Raw genomic sequence first — 15,871 nt, forward strand, 5'->3', positions numbered from 1 at the left:
CAAAAAAGTCACCAATGTAAACCTGGTACCTGGCAGTGGAAAAGGGAATTAAACAAAAAAAAAGCTCAGGAGGACTTTCAGGAGAGGATGACCACAGCTCCAGCTGAGATGGATTGGACGAGAGTGATGATAGCTGCTTATAGGCCCCAGGCATTACTTCAAATAAATTCTGAACCAGATTATCTTTTCATCTAGAAGGCAAACACAAAGTTAGACCAGAGCAAAAAAATTCCATTAAAGTAAGTTTTTCTGGAAGTGTAATACAAAGTGTTTTGGCAGACATCGTTCCATCTTTGTAGAAAACATCTTAGTAGAAATTTTCACTAAAAATGAATATTCCAATACAAAGAAATGGGGAAATTAAAATGTTGTGGTATAAGAACTGGGTTTAACTTCTCTATTTTCATTTTTGCCATTAACTTGTAATTTCAAGATGTATTAAAAAATTGCTTTTGGGTGAACTTTTATTTTAAGAGAAAACACCAGAATATTTTTGGTTGCAATCTTAGGTAGGAAATACAGCATAGTAATTGAAAGACTTAATTCTGTTGTGCACAGCAACCTCAGCATTAAATCTGCAATTTTGATTTAGGTAGAGCTGAAATATGTGAGCATTATTGGATACGTCCTTGAGCTCTGAAAAGGGAGGTCTGGAATGAGAACAGAGCAGCTCCTCTGGAGAATGTGGAAAGGCAGCCTGCAGAAAGGCATGTCTATACGTTACCCTGACCTGTCTGTTGTGAAAATAGGGAAGAAAGCAAATCATTCCCAATTCTGCAGACGTTCTGACAGCTAAAGCAGGCATTAACAATTTGCAACACATGGCATGGGGGATGAAAGTCTCTGAGCTCTACAGCTGAGAGTTTCCTGACTGAAATGAAGTAGCAGTTGAAGGTAGCTCAGAGAAAATAATATATTTTTAATCTATCATATTGGGACAAAATGCCTAACATTACCAAAAACTGGAGAAAAAAAATAATGTCACAACTCAGAAACAGTGCATATTCTGTCTTTAATTCTGAATAATTCTAAGGGTTTTGGGCCTTTATAAAGTGCATTTTCCTGACAGAGTAGGATCAAGTTTTAGTATAGAGGTTTTGCAAATTTAGAATAATCTCCTGTAATTTTTAATTATTTTGATATGTAAAAATAATTTTGTTGATAATATATTGATGCAGAACTAATAATTTTAGATTTTGATTGGTACAAGAACTGGAGGATTCAGACAAAGGTTCTGCTGGACTTTCCTGCAGAACCCCATTCAGCCTCAGCCATGCTGGTTGGGAGCAGTACCAGGAAGATTTGCACAGCCAAATCTCTGGGCAGTGAGAATTGTTGTTTCTTTAAAGGACTTATATTGAGCTCTTCTGATTTACACCAGAACTTCTCCAAACCATTAAAAAGCTTTTGTTTTCCTTGCTTAGGCTTTCAGAGGGAGGGAAATTAATTTGTATGATTAAGTCTGAACTATAATAAGTTTAAACACAGAAGTAGAAGATAAATATTTTCAAAAGCTGCTGTTATAATTGACATGCATTAAAGATGTGGTCAGGTACATTTGGAGAGACACCAAGTTTCTCTAAGATGGAAAGCAGAGTCAAAACCACACAAGAAATGCAATTGCTTAGAAAAATTGATCAACAGAGACAAGAAAATACATACTTGAATTATTTTTCAATAATTCTCTGTAACTATGATAACATCAAAGACAATTAAGCAGGTTAAGTGACATTTTATGTTGAATTTGAAAGTAATTTTTATTTTAATTTTGTAGACATAATCCTACATCTTCACCACTAGGAATCTCTGAAATTGTTTTCTTCACTATTTAAACTGCTTGCTTTTGATTTGATTTCAGCTAATAATTCTTAGAAGAGTACTCTCTGTTGACACAGCCATTGCTAAGTGTTGAATATAATGCGGACTTAAACGATTTTATTATTTTTGTAGTTATTTTTTAGTTATTTTAGTTATTTTTGTAGGGTTTTTTTGTAGTTATTTTTTATTGTTTTGTAGTTTTGTAGTTGTAGGGGATAATAATAGTAATAGTAATAATAATAATAATAATAATTAATAAATAATAATAAATAATAATAATAATAGAAGACTGTGATGTGGAAATAAAAGACCTGGGGAGATACCTGATGATATGAAAGACTATGCTACATCCAGACGACCTCCATTAGATTTGACCTTCCAGTTGGGTTTGATGAAGGTATTAATGTCTTGTCTTGATTTATTAAAAAAATATGGATATTGATCTAGTACTGATATCCAACTGCGATGGACAAAAATTCTCAAAGAGTTTAAGGTTAGAAAGTGTATGTTTATTCGACGCCAGGCAGCGTGCAGGATAGCTCCCAGATACACACCATGCCTTCCAGGTGATTACAGAGTCTTTTTATTCATACAAGTATTGAATACCAAAATACAAATACATATTCATAATTTTGGTACATCCCATTCCCCGCTTTGTATGCTGATTACTCCAAAAGCTATTAAGCATGCCTAGTTTGTTCCTTGAAATGGGTCGGTGGTCCCTTTCATGGGGAGGGGTCCCAAAATGAGGAAGTAAATGAAGTCTTCCTCGTTCTGACCTTTCTACCTTTTCAATGCAAATATGACAAATGAACTGTTGGTAGAACTCCCATTCCTTGTCTTCAATTGGTTTCAGAACAGAGGAGGCCCACAATTGTCTTATGTTCCTAAAAGCTCTTTGTCACTTTGTATATTCTTCATTATAAACCCAGCTAACTAAACATTGTGCTGACAAACAATCAAATTATTGGTCAACTACTAACTCCTTACTTCATCAAGGCCTACTCATTTATTATTATTATTTTAATTAACTCTAGTAAGGCTTATTTCTAACTAAAATCTTAGCTCCTCTAGAATCTCTAAATTCCTTAAAGTTTATGTTTCAGTCTTCACTGTGTTTATACTGGCATTCCCTTTTCACATACATTTAGGTTATAGAGTTCCAACTAAATGTAAAAAAAAAAAATTAAACATTGCGCCGACACCAATGAAAATGGCGTAGGGAATGTGGGGAAAGCCTGTACCAATGGCTGTTTTTCGTGGGGTCTCCCTATTATCAATGGCCTTCAACTGGGAGCAGCTTTGTGTCTGCTGCTGTTGTCACGGTGTTTGCGTCGTTTCGGTGTCCGCCAGACATTGACATTGTCCCTCTGTGGGAATTTGGGCTGGGAGAGCAGGGCCTGGGCCTTGCAGCCGTGGGGGGGACGGATAACCGGGGGCTGGTGACATGGAAGTAACGCGCACGGGGCTCTGCTGTGATCCTGCTCAGCCGCCGCACACAAATCGCAATAATTGGGCGCCCAATGGGCGCGAGCGGTGACGGCACCGACAAAGGGAACAGGAAATGGCCACGCGGCGTCATGTGCTCCTTCTCAAACTCAATTCTGATTGCAGCTGTCAGCGTGCCATTGTGGCTCTTGAATGTGTTGTTTTATTCAGCTCAGTGTGTGGGAGATATGTTTTTGAAACTGAAACAATGCTGGAAAATGATTGGCATGAGGTTAATTTTAGGCAGGCTGTAGTTCCCGAGTTGGTTGCTTAAGAGACAGCAATATTAAATTATTGGCAAGGGGATTTTTGAATTAGTTAAAATTTGTGGGTTTTGTCCATGTCTTGTCTTAACACTGAAGTGAGTTACAAATGCTGAAGATACAGCTGAGAGGACATATTCTCTTAACTTCAGTTTTTTCTACCTCTGTAACAAGTAGTCTTTCTTTCATCTATTTACTCTTCTTTAGTGCCATAGTTACATTTTTTTAATGCATTAAGGATGATAGTCCATCTTTACTGGTTTCAAATGCATTAGGAAAAGATGTTAAAATAGTGCAGCAATAGAAAAAATTGCACTGAAGATAGCAATAGACATACCATTCTCTTGACTAGTGAGAACAGGCATCACAATTATTTCATCTGCTCTTTTACTGAAAACGTTGGGGTTTGTAGGCACAAAACTCTGTATTTCTCAGGATTCAGAGATTAATTTCTTATCTGTATGCAGGTAGCATGGATGAACTCTTCTTGCTTTAATTTGAGAAAAGGTCTTCAGAATAATTAAATGTATTTTTCTTCAAAGTTTGTGTATTTATTATGTATTCTTTAGCCTTTAATAGGGTTAGTATTGGCTTAGAGAGTGAAACTGTAGTAATTTTGGACTCACAGTTCATGAATTCATAGTTTTAACACTTTGCTAATGATTTTACTATATATGTATTCTAGCTGAACTTTCTATGTTGCACATTCTTCTAAAATGGAAAGTTATCTTGGTTTTTTTCTCTTCATGAGATTATAAAACAAACAGAAATGTGTAGTGCTAGACAACAGAGAAGTAAAGTTGAACATTTATATATATATACATATATAAATAGGTATGGAATATGTCCCAACTTTGTTTTTAAAATAATTTTAATTACAATAGATCACAGTAATCATAGGTGCATGGTGACTCATTTTTGTGTGTTCACATAAAAACATGTACTGAGCAGCCTTAGATTTAGATTTTTAAAACTATTTGAATCCATCTTCTTACATGGCATCTTTGAAAAGGTGATATTTGCATTTGAAAAGGATGAATCAGAAATAAAACCAGATTAGATAGAGACAGATATTCTTTCCCCTCCCAAGTGTCTGGAGTCATTTACTGTAGCCATTAACATCTAATATGGCTTCAGGTGAAGTGTTTCCTCAATAAACTTGAGTAATATTTTTATTTAAGGAAAGGAGAAAGGATGACAAGTTGAATGTTACAAAGCTTTTTTGTTTGTTAAAGCCTTCATGCATGCTTACATTGGTTCAGAATTTTTTTTATTATTATTAATTTCATTAATGAAAAAAAAGTTTGGGATGCAGCCCACCTAAATCTTGCCCAAGTAGGACCTTTCTTTTTTTTTTTTTTCCTCCCCTAAATCTTTTCTAAATCCAAGACAAAAGCATAGTTTTAATGTTGTCTAGCCCTGCCTAAACGTATGCTGAACTTACAGAAGTGTCTCCTCTCTAGGATGAAAATTTGATAAATATTAAAGTAATTTTTGCTTCTGCATGCTCAGAATGGCATCCTTGGGCAGAATGGAGAAATTTAGGCAGAATGTCCTATTTAGGCTTCCTTTTTAATTCCAGAATTTAGTAAATTAATAAATAATTCTGCTTAAATTAAGTGGAAAAATTGGAAGTGCCCAATGGATAAAGCACCCATCCCAGTTAGTGAGTTGGTGCTAGTAAGTTCTGAGTTCTGCTGAGGCTGAGGATGTTTTATCTTCATCCTGAGGGTCTGCCTACACCAAAAAACCTCATGTTGACTCCAGATGGTGGTGAAGTTTATAATTTGTACATAGAATAGGGACTGAACCAGAAATTGTCCTTTCAAATTCTAGCAGCTTCCCTTCCTGCTTCTAACAACCAGATCTGACTGTCTTCATCCAGAGCTAGAGAGGATTTTTCTTTAGATGGTTTCTTACAGAAAGATACTATCAGGATAACCATATCTGGAACTTCTGTCAACAGCCATTGAGAGATTTGTAGTGTTTGGCTGCACAGGGCATAACAGCAGAAATTCTCTTCAGTTGTGTGGTATTTAGCTATTAGATATTTACAGAGAATTGCATCAGCAAATTCTGTGATCTAAAGTGTTACTAGAACATGTAAAAAAACCAGGTAACAAAGTAAAAAGCTTGTAAGATGTACAAATCAGGTAACAATTATGTTTGTGATTATATCATTATTTCAAGTATAATTACTGAGAGATTGGAAATGCACCTACTTCAGGAGTAGTCACTGTAATTTGTCTACATAGTTGCACTCACCCCTTGTTGAAAAGTTCTTTTTTGCAACATTTAAATATAACTTAATTTGACTCCGACCTGTGTTTCACTAAAACTTGCAGTACTAGCTCCTCAGTGTTTGAAACCTTAATTTTTTATGGGGAAAACAGAGAGGGGGCATTGTGCTGTGGATGGGGAGGACATGGAGCAACCTTTCAACCAGCTAGTGGGATAATTTCCATAGCTGTCCAAAATAACCCTTTTTTATCTATTAAAAATGGTTTGCAACTAGTTAAGATTCTGCTAAGACCAAAGGCTTTCAAAATGTCCTTGCATGATTTACTGTCTTCCTTCTATTGCAAGGAGGTTTCATTAGCAAAATTCCATTAACAGGTTTTCATACGGAAGAGAATCTGTAGTTCACTCGTGGGTTCCAACCAAGTGAGGCTTCTTTTTTCTTTTTTTTATAACGTTGTTTATCTAGGACTCATTTTTGCCAAACTTTCAAGTTGTTAAATAGTGAATCTTTTTCATTCTGTTTTTCTTTGTTTGTTTCATTATTGATCAGGTTTTACCTGGCGAGACGATTACACACAGCATGTTATTGGTCAGGAACTCTCAAGCATTCACAAAATCCACAGCAGACGCCCTGATGTATTTGCATCTGAAGGATCTGACACAGGAAGGTAAGTCTTCTGCAGTGTTTTTGCTTGGGTTTTGGAAAGGTTTGCAAATGATAAGAAAGAGGTTGGCCCAGAAGCAGAATTAAAAAAATTTAAAAAGCCACTATTTATATGATAAAGGCATCCACCAGTGTTCAGGGTCCAGAATGAATTAAAACCCTGGACCTTGTTCTTCTGTTTATCATCAAGTTAAGGAACTACATTTTCTATTGTTAATTGAGGTGTCAGAATTCAAAACATCAGGCCTTGCATTCAATTTATGCACTCTCTACAGTCAGTTTGGCCATCCCTACTTATGACTGGCTTAAAAAACCAAACTTATAGTAGTGGCTCAGCTACAGGAGATATTTTATTCTGGACTAAGCATTGAATGACATTCTGAGTGACTAATCATATTTTCAAAGTCAAATTCTTCCAAAACATACCTGTAATTGATTTGAAGTCCATAGATTCCTAGTGATAGTTGCAATTTTTTTCAGGAAGGAGATACCCCTGTGAGTTCCCATGACAGAAAATAATGATGAGACATGGTTTAAAAGGTATTGAGGGGGTGACTTTGCAGTAATTGGTTGCAACACACATCAGTAATTCTGTAGAACCTGTAATATGGTTGTAGAACCTGCAATTATATCATCTTTGTATACAGTTGCACATATAAAGAGACTCTTTTCCTGGTCTGTTCTGTCCTGCAGGATTTTAAGTGCAACCCAACCACACAAGCCCCAGAATGAAATTTTAGGAACCATTAAAAATGTAAATTTTGCTTTCTCTTACGTAATTTTAAGAATTATATTCTCAAATGTAGTGAAATTGAAAAAAAGGGCTTTTTGTTAAAAAAAAATCATCATAATGGCATAAATTTGAGCTTCTAGCCTTGATGGGCAAAATATTGAATGTTGGAATTCAGATCTTCCTGCACTGCAGTATGTGGTTTGCATATACTGCAAACCATTTATTTTCTAGATTATTTTATTGGTTTTTTCTGGAAATGAAGACACTTCCCAGTGTCTTCAACTGTTTTTGCCTCCGTTTGTTTTGATTTAATTCAATTCATAGTCTTTGACCCTGTATTTCACATGTTTGCTGATTCAAAAGCATTTCTGAAAATCACAGCACCATTTCAGAAGTGCAGTAAGGTAGAAACTTAATGTCTAAAGAAGATAGTGATCTAAAGATTACCATAAAGGTGATAACAACATGTGGTTGAATCCATAAACATGTTTTCACTGCTTAGATACACAAAATGTCAGTATTGAATGGATTACTCTCAGTAGATGGTATCAGAAATGATCTTCAATATCTTCTGGGAATTTTTTTTTTAAGAGAGTACCTAAAATTTTTTATTCATGAGAGTAAGATAAAATAAGCCAGATTTCCATTATATCAAGACCATATTCTGCAGTGTTCCAGATTTGTAGTTATATAAAAATAAAAAATATAAGAAGACATTAAAAAATTATTTAAGGTTTAGGTTGAAAACAAATGCTCACTTTTAAGAATTCCTGTTTTTAACAAGTTTGAGATGTTTTACATTTTTAACTATAACTATGTGTTAAAAAAAATCTGCAGCATTTTGTATGTTGATACTTCAAGAACATCAGAATTTCAAATGTGTTCACATAAAGCAGTTCCTATTGTGGATAGATTTTCTGCAGTCACCAAGCTGTGCTTCTGAAAGCATTATCTTATGTGCCAACAGTTTAAAGCATTAATTGATTTTTCTAGTTGTCCATTTGCAATGTGTTTTGTAGGTCAGAGAACAGTAGGAAACCTGGTGTCTTGTAGATTCTGATGAAGTGTGTTATATGTTCAGTGTGCTCTGTGTGCTTGCTAAAATCTTATCAGATAATAATTAAATAATTTAAAAAGCAACTTAGACTAGGTATCTAATTATCAAAGAAACATTATGTCAGGAAGACCTTTTATTAAGGCTAACGTGTGTAATAAGACAATATGAAGTCATACTAATGAGTCATTAATCCCCACAGAGCTGGTGAGAGCAAGAAAATAGACTCAGACACTTGAAAGGTAAATTGACTTAGGCTAAATTAGTGCATATGAAATCTGATGAAACAGAAGACATGGATTTCATCTAAAAAAAAAATGCTGAAACTGGGAGTTTGATTTCAAGATGAAAGTTCTTTCTTTGTTGGCTAACTGGAGTGTACATGGTATTTCCTGGGTCCTTATTAAATTTCAAAAAACCCTCTCTTGAAAGAGGGCTCAAGATAAAGGAAAAAAGTCCATTCTGCACAGAGGGAATAAATGTCAGTTGTGTTCATTGGTGCAATTAGGCAAAACCACAAACGTTTCCAGCAAACTTCAATGTATGAAATGGGGCATAGTATTATTTCTGTAATAAAACCTTCATTAAGTCAGTAATAAGATACTCTCAGCATTTAAAAGGGAGAAATTTATTCTAAAATGTGTGGTTTCTATTAATTTGGAACATTCCAGAAATAGCAGAGGTGAAGTGATTTAGATATCTCCACAAAAAAATATTCTAAAATGATAGATTTTGTAGGAAATACATAATTATTTCTGTAGATAAATAATTATATGTGGTATTGTCCTTACACTCTTAAGTTAATTTTATGCAAAGTCATCTTTCAGAGCAAATTAAAACTGAAAATATTTCCAAATAAGGGCAGAAAAAAGGACTCATTTGACAGTTATTTCTTCTACTCACCAACTGCTTTTATATATTTGTCTTTCATCCATTTTCCAGTATAACTTTGTCATATTTAAAATAAATATTTTAATTTAGTTGCTATAATTGGTCAGTTAAGGCATTCCTGAGTTAACAAGTTGATACAGTGATGAACTAGAAAATTTTTTTAAAATCTTTCAGATGTATTCATAGTACCTTATTAAAGTTGTCATCAAATGAAATAGAAAGCTTTGTATTCTTTTACATTTTAATTGTTTAAATGTTTATAACATAAAATATTATATCTAACGTGGAATGTATATATGAGTACAATTATTGTCTCCATATGAAAAATGAGAAATCTTAGATCCCAGATTTGACTTTTAAGACCAGTGACAGTGACTATATATTGTAAATAATGGTTTGAAAAGCCAACCTAAATACTGTCCTTTGTCTGTGCATTCAGTTCCCATCAGGTCCAGTGGAAATATCCTTTGGGCAGAATTTGGTCTGGGTTTTGTATTTTTTTTTTTTTTTCCTTTTCCATTCCTTTTAAAATTAGTGAAGAAAGCAGAAGATAGGTGTTGGAATTAATCAGTGAATGAAAGGTGAGTGTTGGCAACTGGGATCCTCCCTATGAAGAGAGCCTGTTTGGATTAGTTCATCTCTACTGAAGCAGCAAGCACAGTGCCCAGGTCTTTCTGAAACTCCAGGATAGTTTTGGTCTGGCTTTAAGCTGAAAAGAAGGTGGATATTGTTACCTACATGTCCACACTCCATCAGAAGGCAGAATTTAGAGCTCTGGAATAAGAAAAAAATGCAAACAGCATGAGAAGGAAGCAAGACTGATGGTAAATTATATCAGGTTTGCTATAGTGCTCTGTGCAGTAACCCTTCTTTTTCCTGGAATTTGTGTCCCTGATGGGAACCTGCTGTTATACACTGGGGAGAAGTGGAGGATTTTTCTGGTGTTTCAAAGTGAGCAAACCTGTGAGCACTGTTGGTTGCAGTGCCACCACAGTAAATTAGAATATTAATTACATCTATTAGTATTAAATTAGTAGGGACACACATTTGGTACAACTGTGAGCATGGAAGGAAGTCTGTTAATTTTTGATTAAAGTAATATAATTAAACCCCAGCTTTGGAAAATGATATAATACTGCTCTCTCAGGCTGTGCCTCTACATTAGTGCCAAGATGTGGGTTGGTAGAATAAAATTTTATTTACAGTGGCACAAAGATGTTGAAAGTCAAATTCATTCACTGAGCTGTAAAGCTCTTCCACCTGGAATTCTTCTTCACTGGAGAAGTGTGTGGGCATGTGAGCAGGAAATGGTGATACCAAAAGGTGATTTCCCTCAAACAGCTTCACTCACAGGGAAGGAAGAGGGCTGGGAACTTTCTCTCTGCTTTCTTGCACAAGGAATGAAATAGTTACCGATGCTGACATTTAAATTATCATCATCATTTATGTGTTGTTGAGATAGATGAGGACAGCTGGCAATAATTCAGATTCATTGCACACAGCACTCTGAATCCCATATAAACACCTCCACACTGCCATCATTTAATCTCATTTCTAGCTTTTCTTTGCAAATGTCACCAAAATCTGTCTAAACCACTCAGGAAACACCACTGTTCTGTGAATCCCAGGAACATTAGAAGATCAGAAGAGATGCTTCTTCCATCTCATTATTCCCTTTTCAAGCCTTTCACTGGTGTTTACTTGCTCCATTATTTCTGCATATTGAGTACTCTTTCTTCTATTCTTTACATTGGTGGAGGGCCAAATTGGCATTGAATCTCATCATCACCCAGCAAGTTTTTTAAATCTTAGAACCATCTCATGTTTCTTTAGGGTGCAATTTAATCATGTGCATTTTCTTTTTACAGGCATTTTCTTTGTTTTTGAATATGGTTTTGCCTTGATATAGCATTTTATTTGCTTTACTTTTATTTAATTAGATTCATGAAATAAATTTTTAATAGTGCAAGGTGTTTTGACTTTTGCTGAGAGATTGAATTTTCTATACTTTTGTGGTTGCTAATCTTTTGAGTGACTTACCTGTTATGTATTGAACTACAGTGGCTTGCTTGGCCACTTTGTACATTGGACAGGCTGGTAACTTTATTTTCCATGCTTTTGCTATGCAGGACTTTGGGATGGAATGAAGATAATGAAAGAAATTATGATGTGGAAAATAATGTCAACTTGGCCAAGTCTCTTCAGCAATACCTTAAATATCTCAGAATTCTCTCCCAGTCTGCATCTAAGAATTTGTATCCATGGAAGACAAGTGACAAAGCTTCTAAAAAGGTAGTATTTTTAATGTGGTCCTTACATTATGTGATTTTGGCTTCCTTTTTCTCCAAGTTCTCATTTTTGAAATTTCCCCTCTGTCTGAAGACCAGATATTGTTATTTACTCCAATTGATTATCATAAGTGCACTAAATTTTCTCAAAATGAATCACCTTCAGCATTGTAAATGCTTCAGCTTGTCAAATCTGGAGCATTTTATCCTAATTAGGGATGGATAGCATGTGATGAAGAAGGAAGAGTGGGATAAAGGTGGTAGCATCTTGACTGGCTGATCTGAAACTGCATCTGAGCTACTCTCCAAAAACGTGGCTAAGCTACCATGTGAATTCTTGCTGGTGTTTGTGCTGCTTAGGCTACAATTCATATAATCTTTAAGCAGATTTTAAAAATGGGTCTGCTAAATTGTGCCTCACATTTCCTACTTCTTATTGATCATAAGGAAGCCCACTGTGACCAGTTAAGGTTCATATGTATACATTTTAAATGTACAGATAGCTGGGCAGATAAATCACAACCATTGAGTATTGACTATGTCAAAAACTACAGACATGCCTATTTGAGAACTAAAGCGGGTTTATTTTTCCCTTTCTAGAGAAAATCAGTCTCACTCTAAGATGCAACTTGTTAAATTTATTTAAATTATTGGATGAAGGGGTTCCATACAGCAGGCCCTTATTGCCCTGTAGATTTTGCTCAAAAAGCAAAGCATGCACTCTTTGATTTTAAAGAACTAGGCTGCTGTTGCAGCAATACTTTACAAGAAATTGTCTGTGCTATTTCAATGCATCAGTATAAATGAAAAATTTGCCAAAAATATACTAAAGTTTTAGGAAAAATGTCAGGTGAACAAACTATAGTGCCAAAGCCAAACTGCTTTAATTTAATTCAGGGACTAACTCAGAGACACCAAATCTGCAACAACTCCTGGCAACAGCACCAGTTGTAGCAACCATTTGGTCATGGTTGTTATTCTTGTCAGAAGCACAATTTCCCAGATTCTCACTGACTTATAGACACTACTTGTGATTTATGGCACATAAATTTCATCTGGGGCAAGAGGAGCTTCCAGGCAGTGACAAGGCAGCTCTGTGGAGGGATCAGGAACCTCCTGATGAGCTGCTTGGTGCTGCTTTTCCTCCACTCTCCTCCTGGCTGCAGTGAGGATGCTCTGTTTTGTGTCACTGGCTTTCAACAAAAACTTGCTCAAGAAGTATTTCAGTGGGTCTGGTGTTGTCATGCAAGTTCATAAATAATCCATATGGCTGAGACCTTCTGTGGGGAAGCCTGCTGTGATAACACCACCCACCAACCTTATCGAGTGTTGCCATGGAGATGTGTACTCTGAAGCCTGGGGGAGTGGGATAAAGAGGAGAAAATCTGGGAATGAAGCACGTATAGGAGCAAACTGTACACCTCTATTTACTAAGGAGCATTTTGAAACAACAGACATTGAGTCAGATGTGTTACCTATAATTGAAAGTCAAAAAAAAAAAAGAAGGAAAAAGAAAAAATATTTTAAAAACTAATGATCAGCCGTGAATTTCAAATGATCCTGGAGATGTTTCCCTATCTTGGCAAATAAAATGCAACCGCTCTTCTTGAAAAAGCAAGAGGGACGTAATATTTTTATCTTGATTTGTTGTTTTGTTAGTGAAATAGCATTTAAACAAGAGACAAAACCAGAATTTTTGCTGCTCCAAGAAACAGAAAAAAACTCATAAAATTTAAAAAATTTGAAAAGAGAAGGTGGAAAAGTAACTGGATGAGCTACCTCTAATATGCTTGTACCATTTGAAATTGAAGATAGCTACTTTGTGCACTTTAATTGCAAGCTTCAGCAAAATATTGGTACCTTATTTTTGTGCTTAATATGTAGATTACAAACCCACATTAAATAACTGTAGCAAGATCTGATCTTTTAAACTTTTTTGTCCTTCTCTAATTAAAATAAGCACAAGACAGAGGCAATTTACACTACTTAGAACTGCAGCTTTTAGGGTTTGCCCTTCTCAAAAGTAATTTTCTTCTACCTCTGTCACTTCATTCCTGCTGTTGGGGAGTAGGGGCTATAACACTACTCTGGTTGCTTTGATACCTTACGTGCTGTGAAACGTGTCTGAATCTTGCAGAAATTTGGTGTTTCTTGACAAAATTCCTGTATGGATTCAGGGTCGAAGCCTGACATCAGAGGTCTCTGGCCAAATGTAAAACAAAGAGATAAAAGATAAAGAGGTTTGAAAATGTTCCTTATACTCTGAAAGTGTTATTTTGTATATTCACATGATTATATTTTACAAACTTTCAGTCTTCAGTTGCCGTATCATCTTCCACTTGTATTATCAGAATAAAACTACAGAGCTTCAAAATTACTGAATAGACATCACACACAGAGTTATGAAAAAAGTTGTAAAATAAAGCATCACAAAATTTAAAGCAGGTAACTCTTTTCCTATTTCCCTTGCTCAAGCAACTGTCAGCTTGAGGCTTATACAGCAGTGACAGAAACACTACCAGTAAGCTTAAATCATGTGATTGACAAAATTCCTATGGCATCTACCATTTACTACAAGAGCTTCTTCAGGTGATTTTTGAAGCACTTGAATTTCATCACTAACTCAGAATTATTTCTCAGTATACAGGCAGTATCTACTGCAGGCTGTAATCTAGCCATCTGATAGTGACTCTGACAGTAAATAAATAGAGGCAAATCAGAAGTTTGGTGTGTCTTGGTTACAGTTGGAAAGAATATTTCACTTTAGTTCAGCTGAAAAGAGTTGTTCAGGAAATGGGCACTTGGTGGCATTTGTTACTCAAGCATTAGCTAGTGGGATTTTGTGTTTGGTTTTCTTGGTCTTCCCTACACACACTTTAAGAAAGGGCTTTATGAAATTTTTACCATTCACAAAGTCTTTGTGAGTCTTTGTGATTCCTTTCTACTAAACCTGGATGCAGTATGGAAAATAACAAATACCCAGGCATATATTTTAATGAGAATTGGTTTATCTTAGCTACAGAGGTGAGAAATGCAGAGGCTTCAAGTCATGTGTGAATTGTCCCTTCTCCACTCCAGCTGGAACAAACCCCTCTCATATCAAAACACCCAAACCCCTGAAAAACCCACTGCACTTTTGACATTCCTACAGAAACTGAGGCTCAGGGTTTTGTTGGATTAGGAAGACAGCACATGGCTGGTATTGCTAAAGCTCAGAGCTGCAAAGGAGAACTTGCTGCCTTTGCTGCTGGTGTGTACGCCTGTGTTTGAATGGTTATGGGAGATTTCATCTGACCAAGAAAAGTTTTACTTATCACAGAAAGAGAACTTATTTGACGCCTGCCCCAAATGTACTTTCTGCTGGACAGGCTGTAGGAATTAGGAAGTTGCCATCACACTTGTGCTGTGGCTGTATTTCTTGTTGCAGGAATCTCTGCCCTATGATTTGGGTTTTGTGGCTTGAAGCAATTCATGGAGCTGCTTTTTCTCCTTCCCCTGACCTGGTCCCTGATGACTTCAGATGGGGCTGGTCCCACCTGCTGCTGAGGTTTTCGTCAGGCCAGTGTGCCATTCAGGCCCTTGTGGGTAGGATGGGGAGAAGAGAAAATTATGGCAGATACATTAGGGAATTTAATGAATTTTCTGTTACTGTTTCTTTGTGTTTTAGTTGCATTCATTTTCATGGTAGACTTCTTCTGTAGTTATTGTGATTATAGAAATCTCTGCATCTTAGGTATTCTTATAAATTTTAAAGTAAAGATTTCTGTGAAAAAACCAAAGCAAAACAGAATCTTTACATCAAAGAAGGGGCTAATAAAGGCCTTTTCAAATCATGAGGGGGAAAAGAAACAGGTAAAGTGATGGGTTAGTGCCAGAGAGTTGTGGCTCAGTAGTGGAATTGTGCTGAAAGGGGAGAAGCTGCAAGTAAAAATTATATAAATTATATAAACTAAAAATTCATATATTTGACGGCCTAAAAAATCAATTGTTTGAATATTTGTAATTGATCACCAAAAGAACTAAGAGATGTGGTAATTATTGAACAGAATTATTATTTATTTTAGAAAATCTGAGTGCATGAGTGCTCAAAGACATGCTTTGAGCTTCTCTGCAAATAATAATTATTGTGATTAACTAGTAAGAAATTACTTAGTCATTGCACATTTTAACCTTGAGCTTTAATTCAAAAAAACAGCACCTTTATTTATCTAACACTGATTTAAATACAGGGAGGACTGAATGAAGTTCATCAAAATTTTTACAAAAAAAAACCAACTTCTTGCAGTGTATATATTTAAACTGTTTGTATAAAGGTGAAATTTAATACTTCATATATAAGAGATTATGTATAAAAATATAATTCAGCTGTGCTTGAACACTTTAATAAAAATATTTCTAGAATCATTGATAAAGGAATGTGTCCTTGAAGCT

The 15,871-nt window shown here is 35.5% G+C and overlaps 1 protein-coding gene across 1 annotated transcript in view; it reads left to right on the forward strand.

Moving 5' to 3' along the window:
* Positions 1-15,871, forward strand: part of PTPRN2 (protein tyrosine phosphatase receptor type N2) — a 636,037-nt gene that overhangs the window by 218,581 nt on the left and 401,585 nt on the right. The window contains exons 4-5 of the mRNA XM_077789214.1: positions 6,361-6,478; positions 11,282-11,444. Of these exons, the coding sequence (XP_077645340.1) occupies positions 6,361-6,478; positions 11,282-11,444 (281 nt within the window). The remainder of the gene's footprint in view (positions 1-6,360; positions 6,479-11,281; positions 11,445-15,871) is intronic.

Source organism: Lonchura striata, chromosome 1 (assembly GCF_046129695.1).
Source record: "Lonchura striata isolate bLonStr1 chromosome 1, bLonStr1.mat, whole genome shotgun sequence".
Lineage (NCBI taxonomy): Eukaryota > Metazoa > Chordata > Aves > Passeriformes > Estrildidae > Lonchura > Lonchura striata.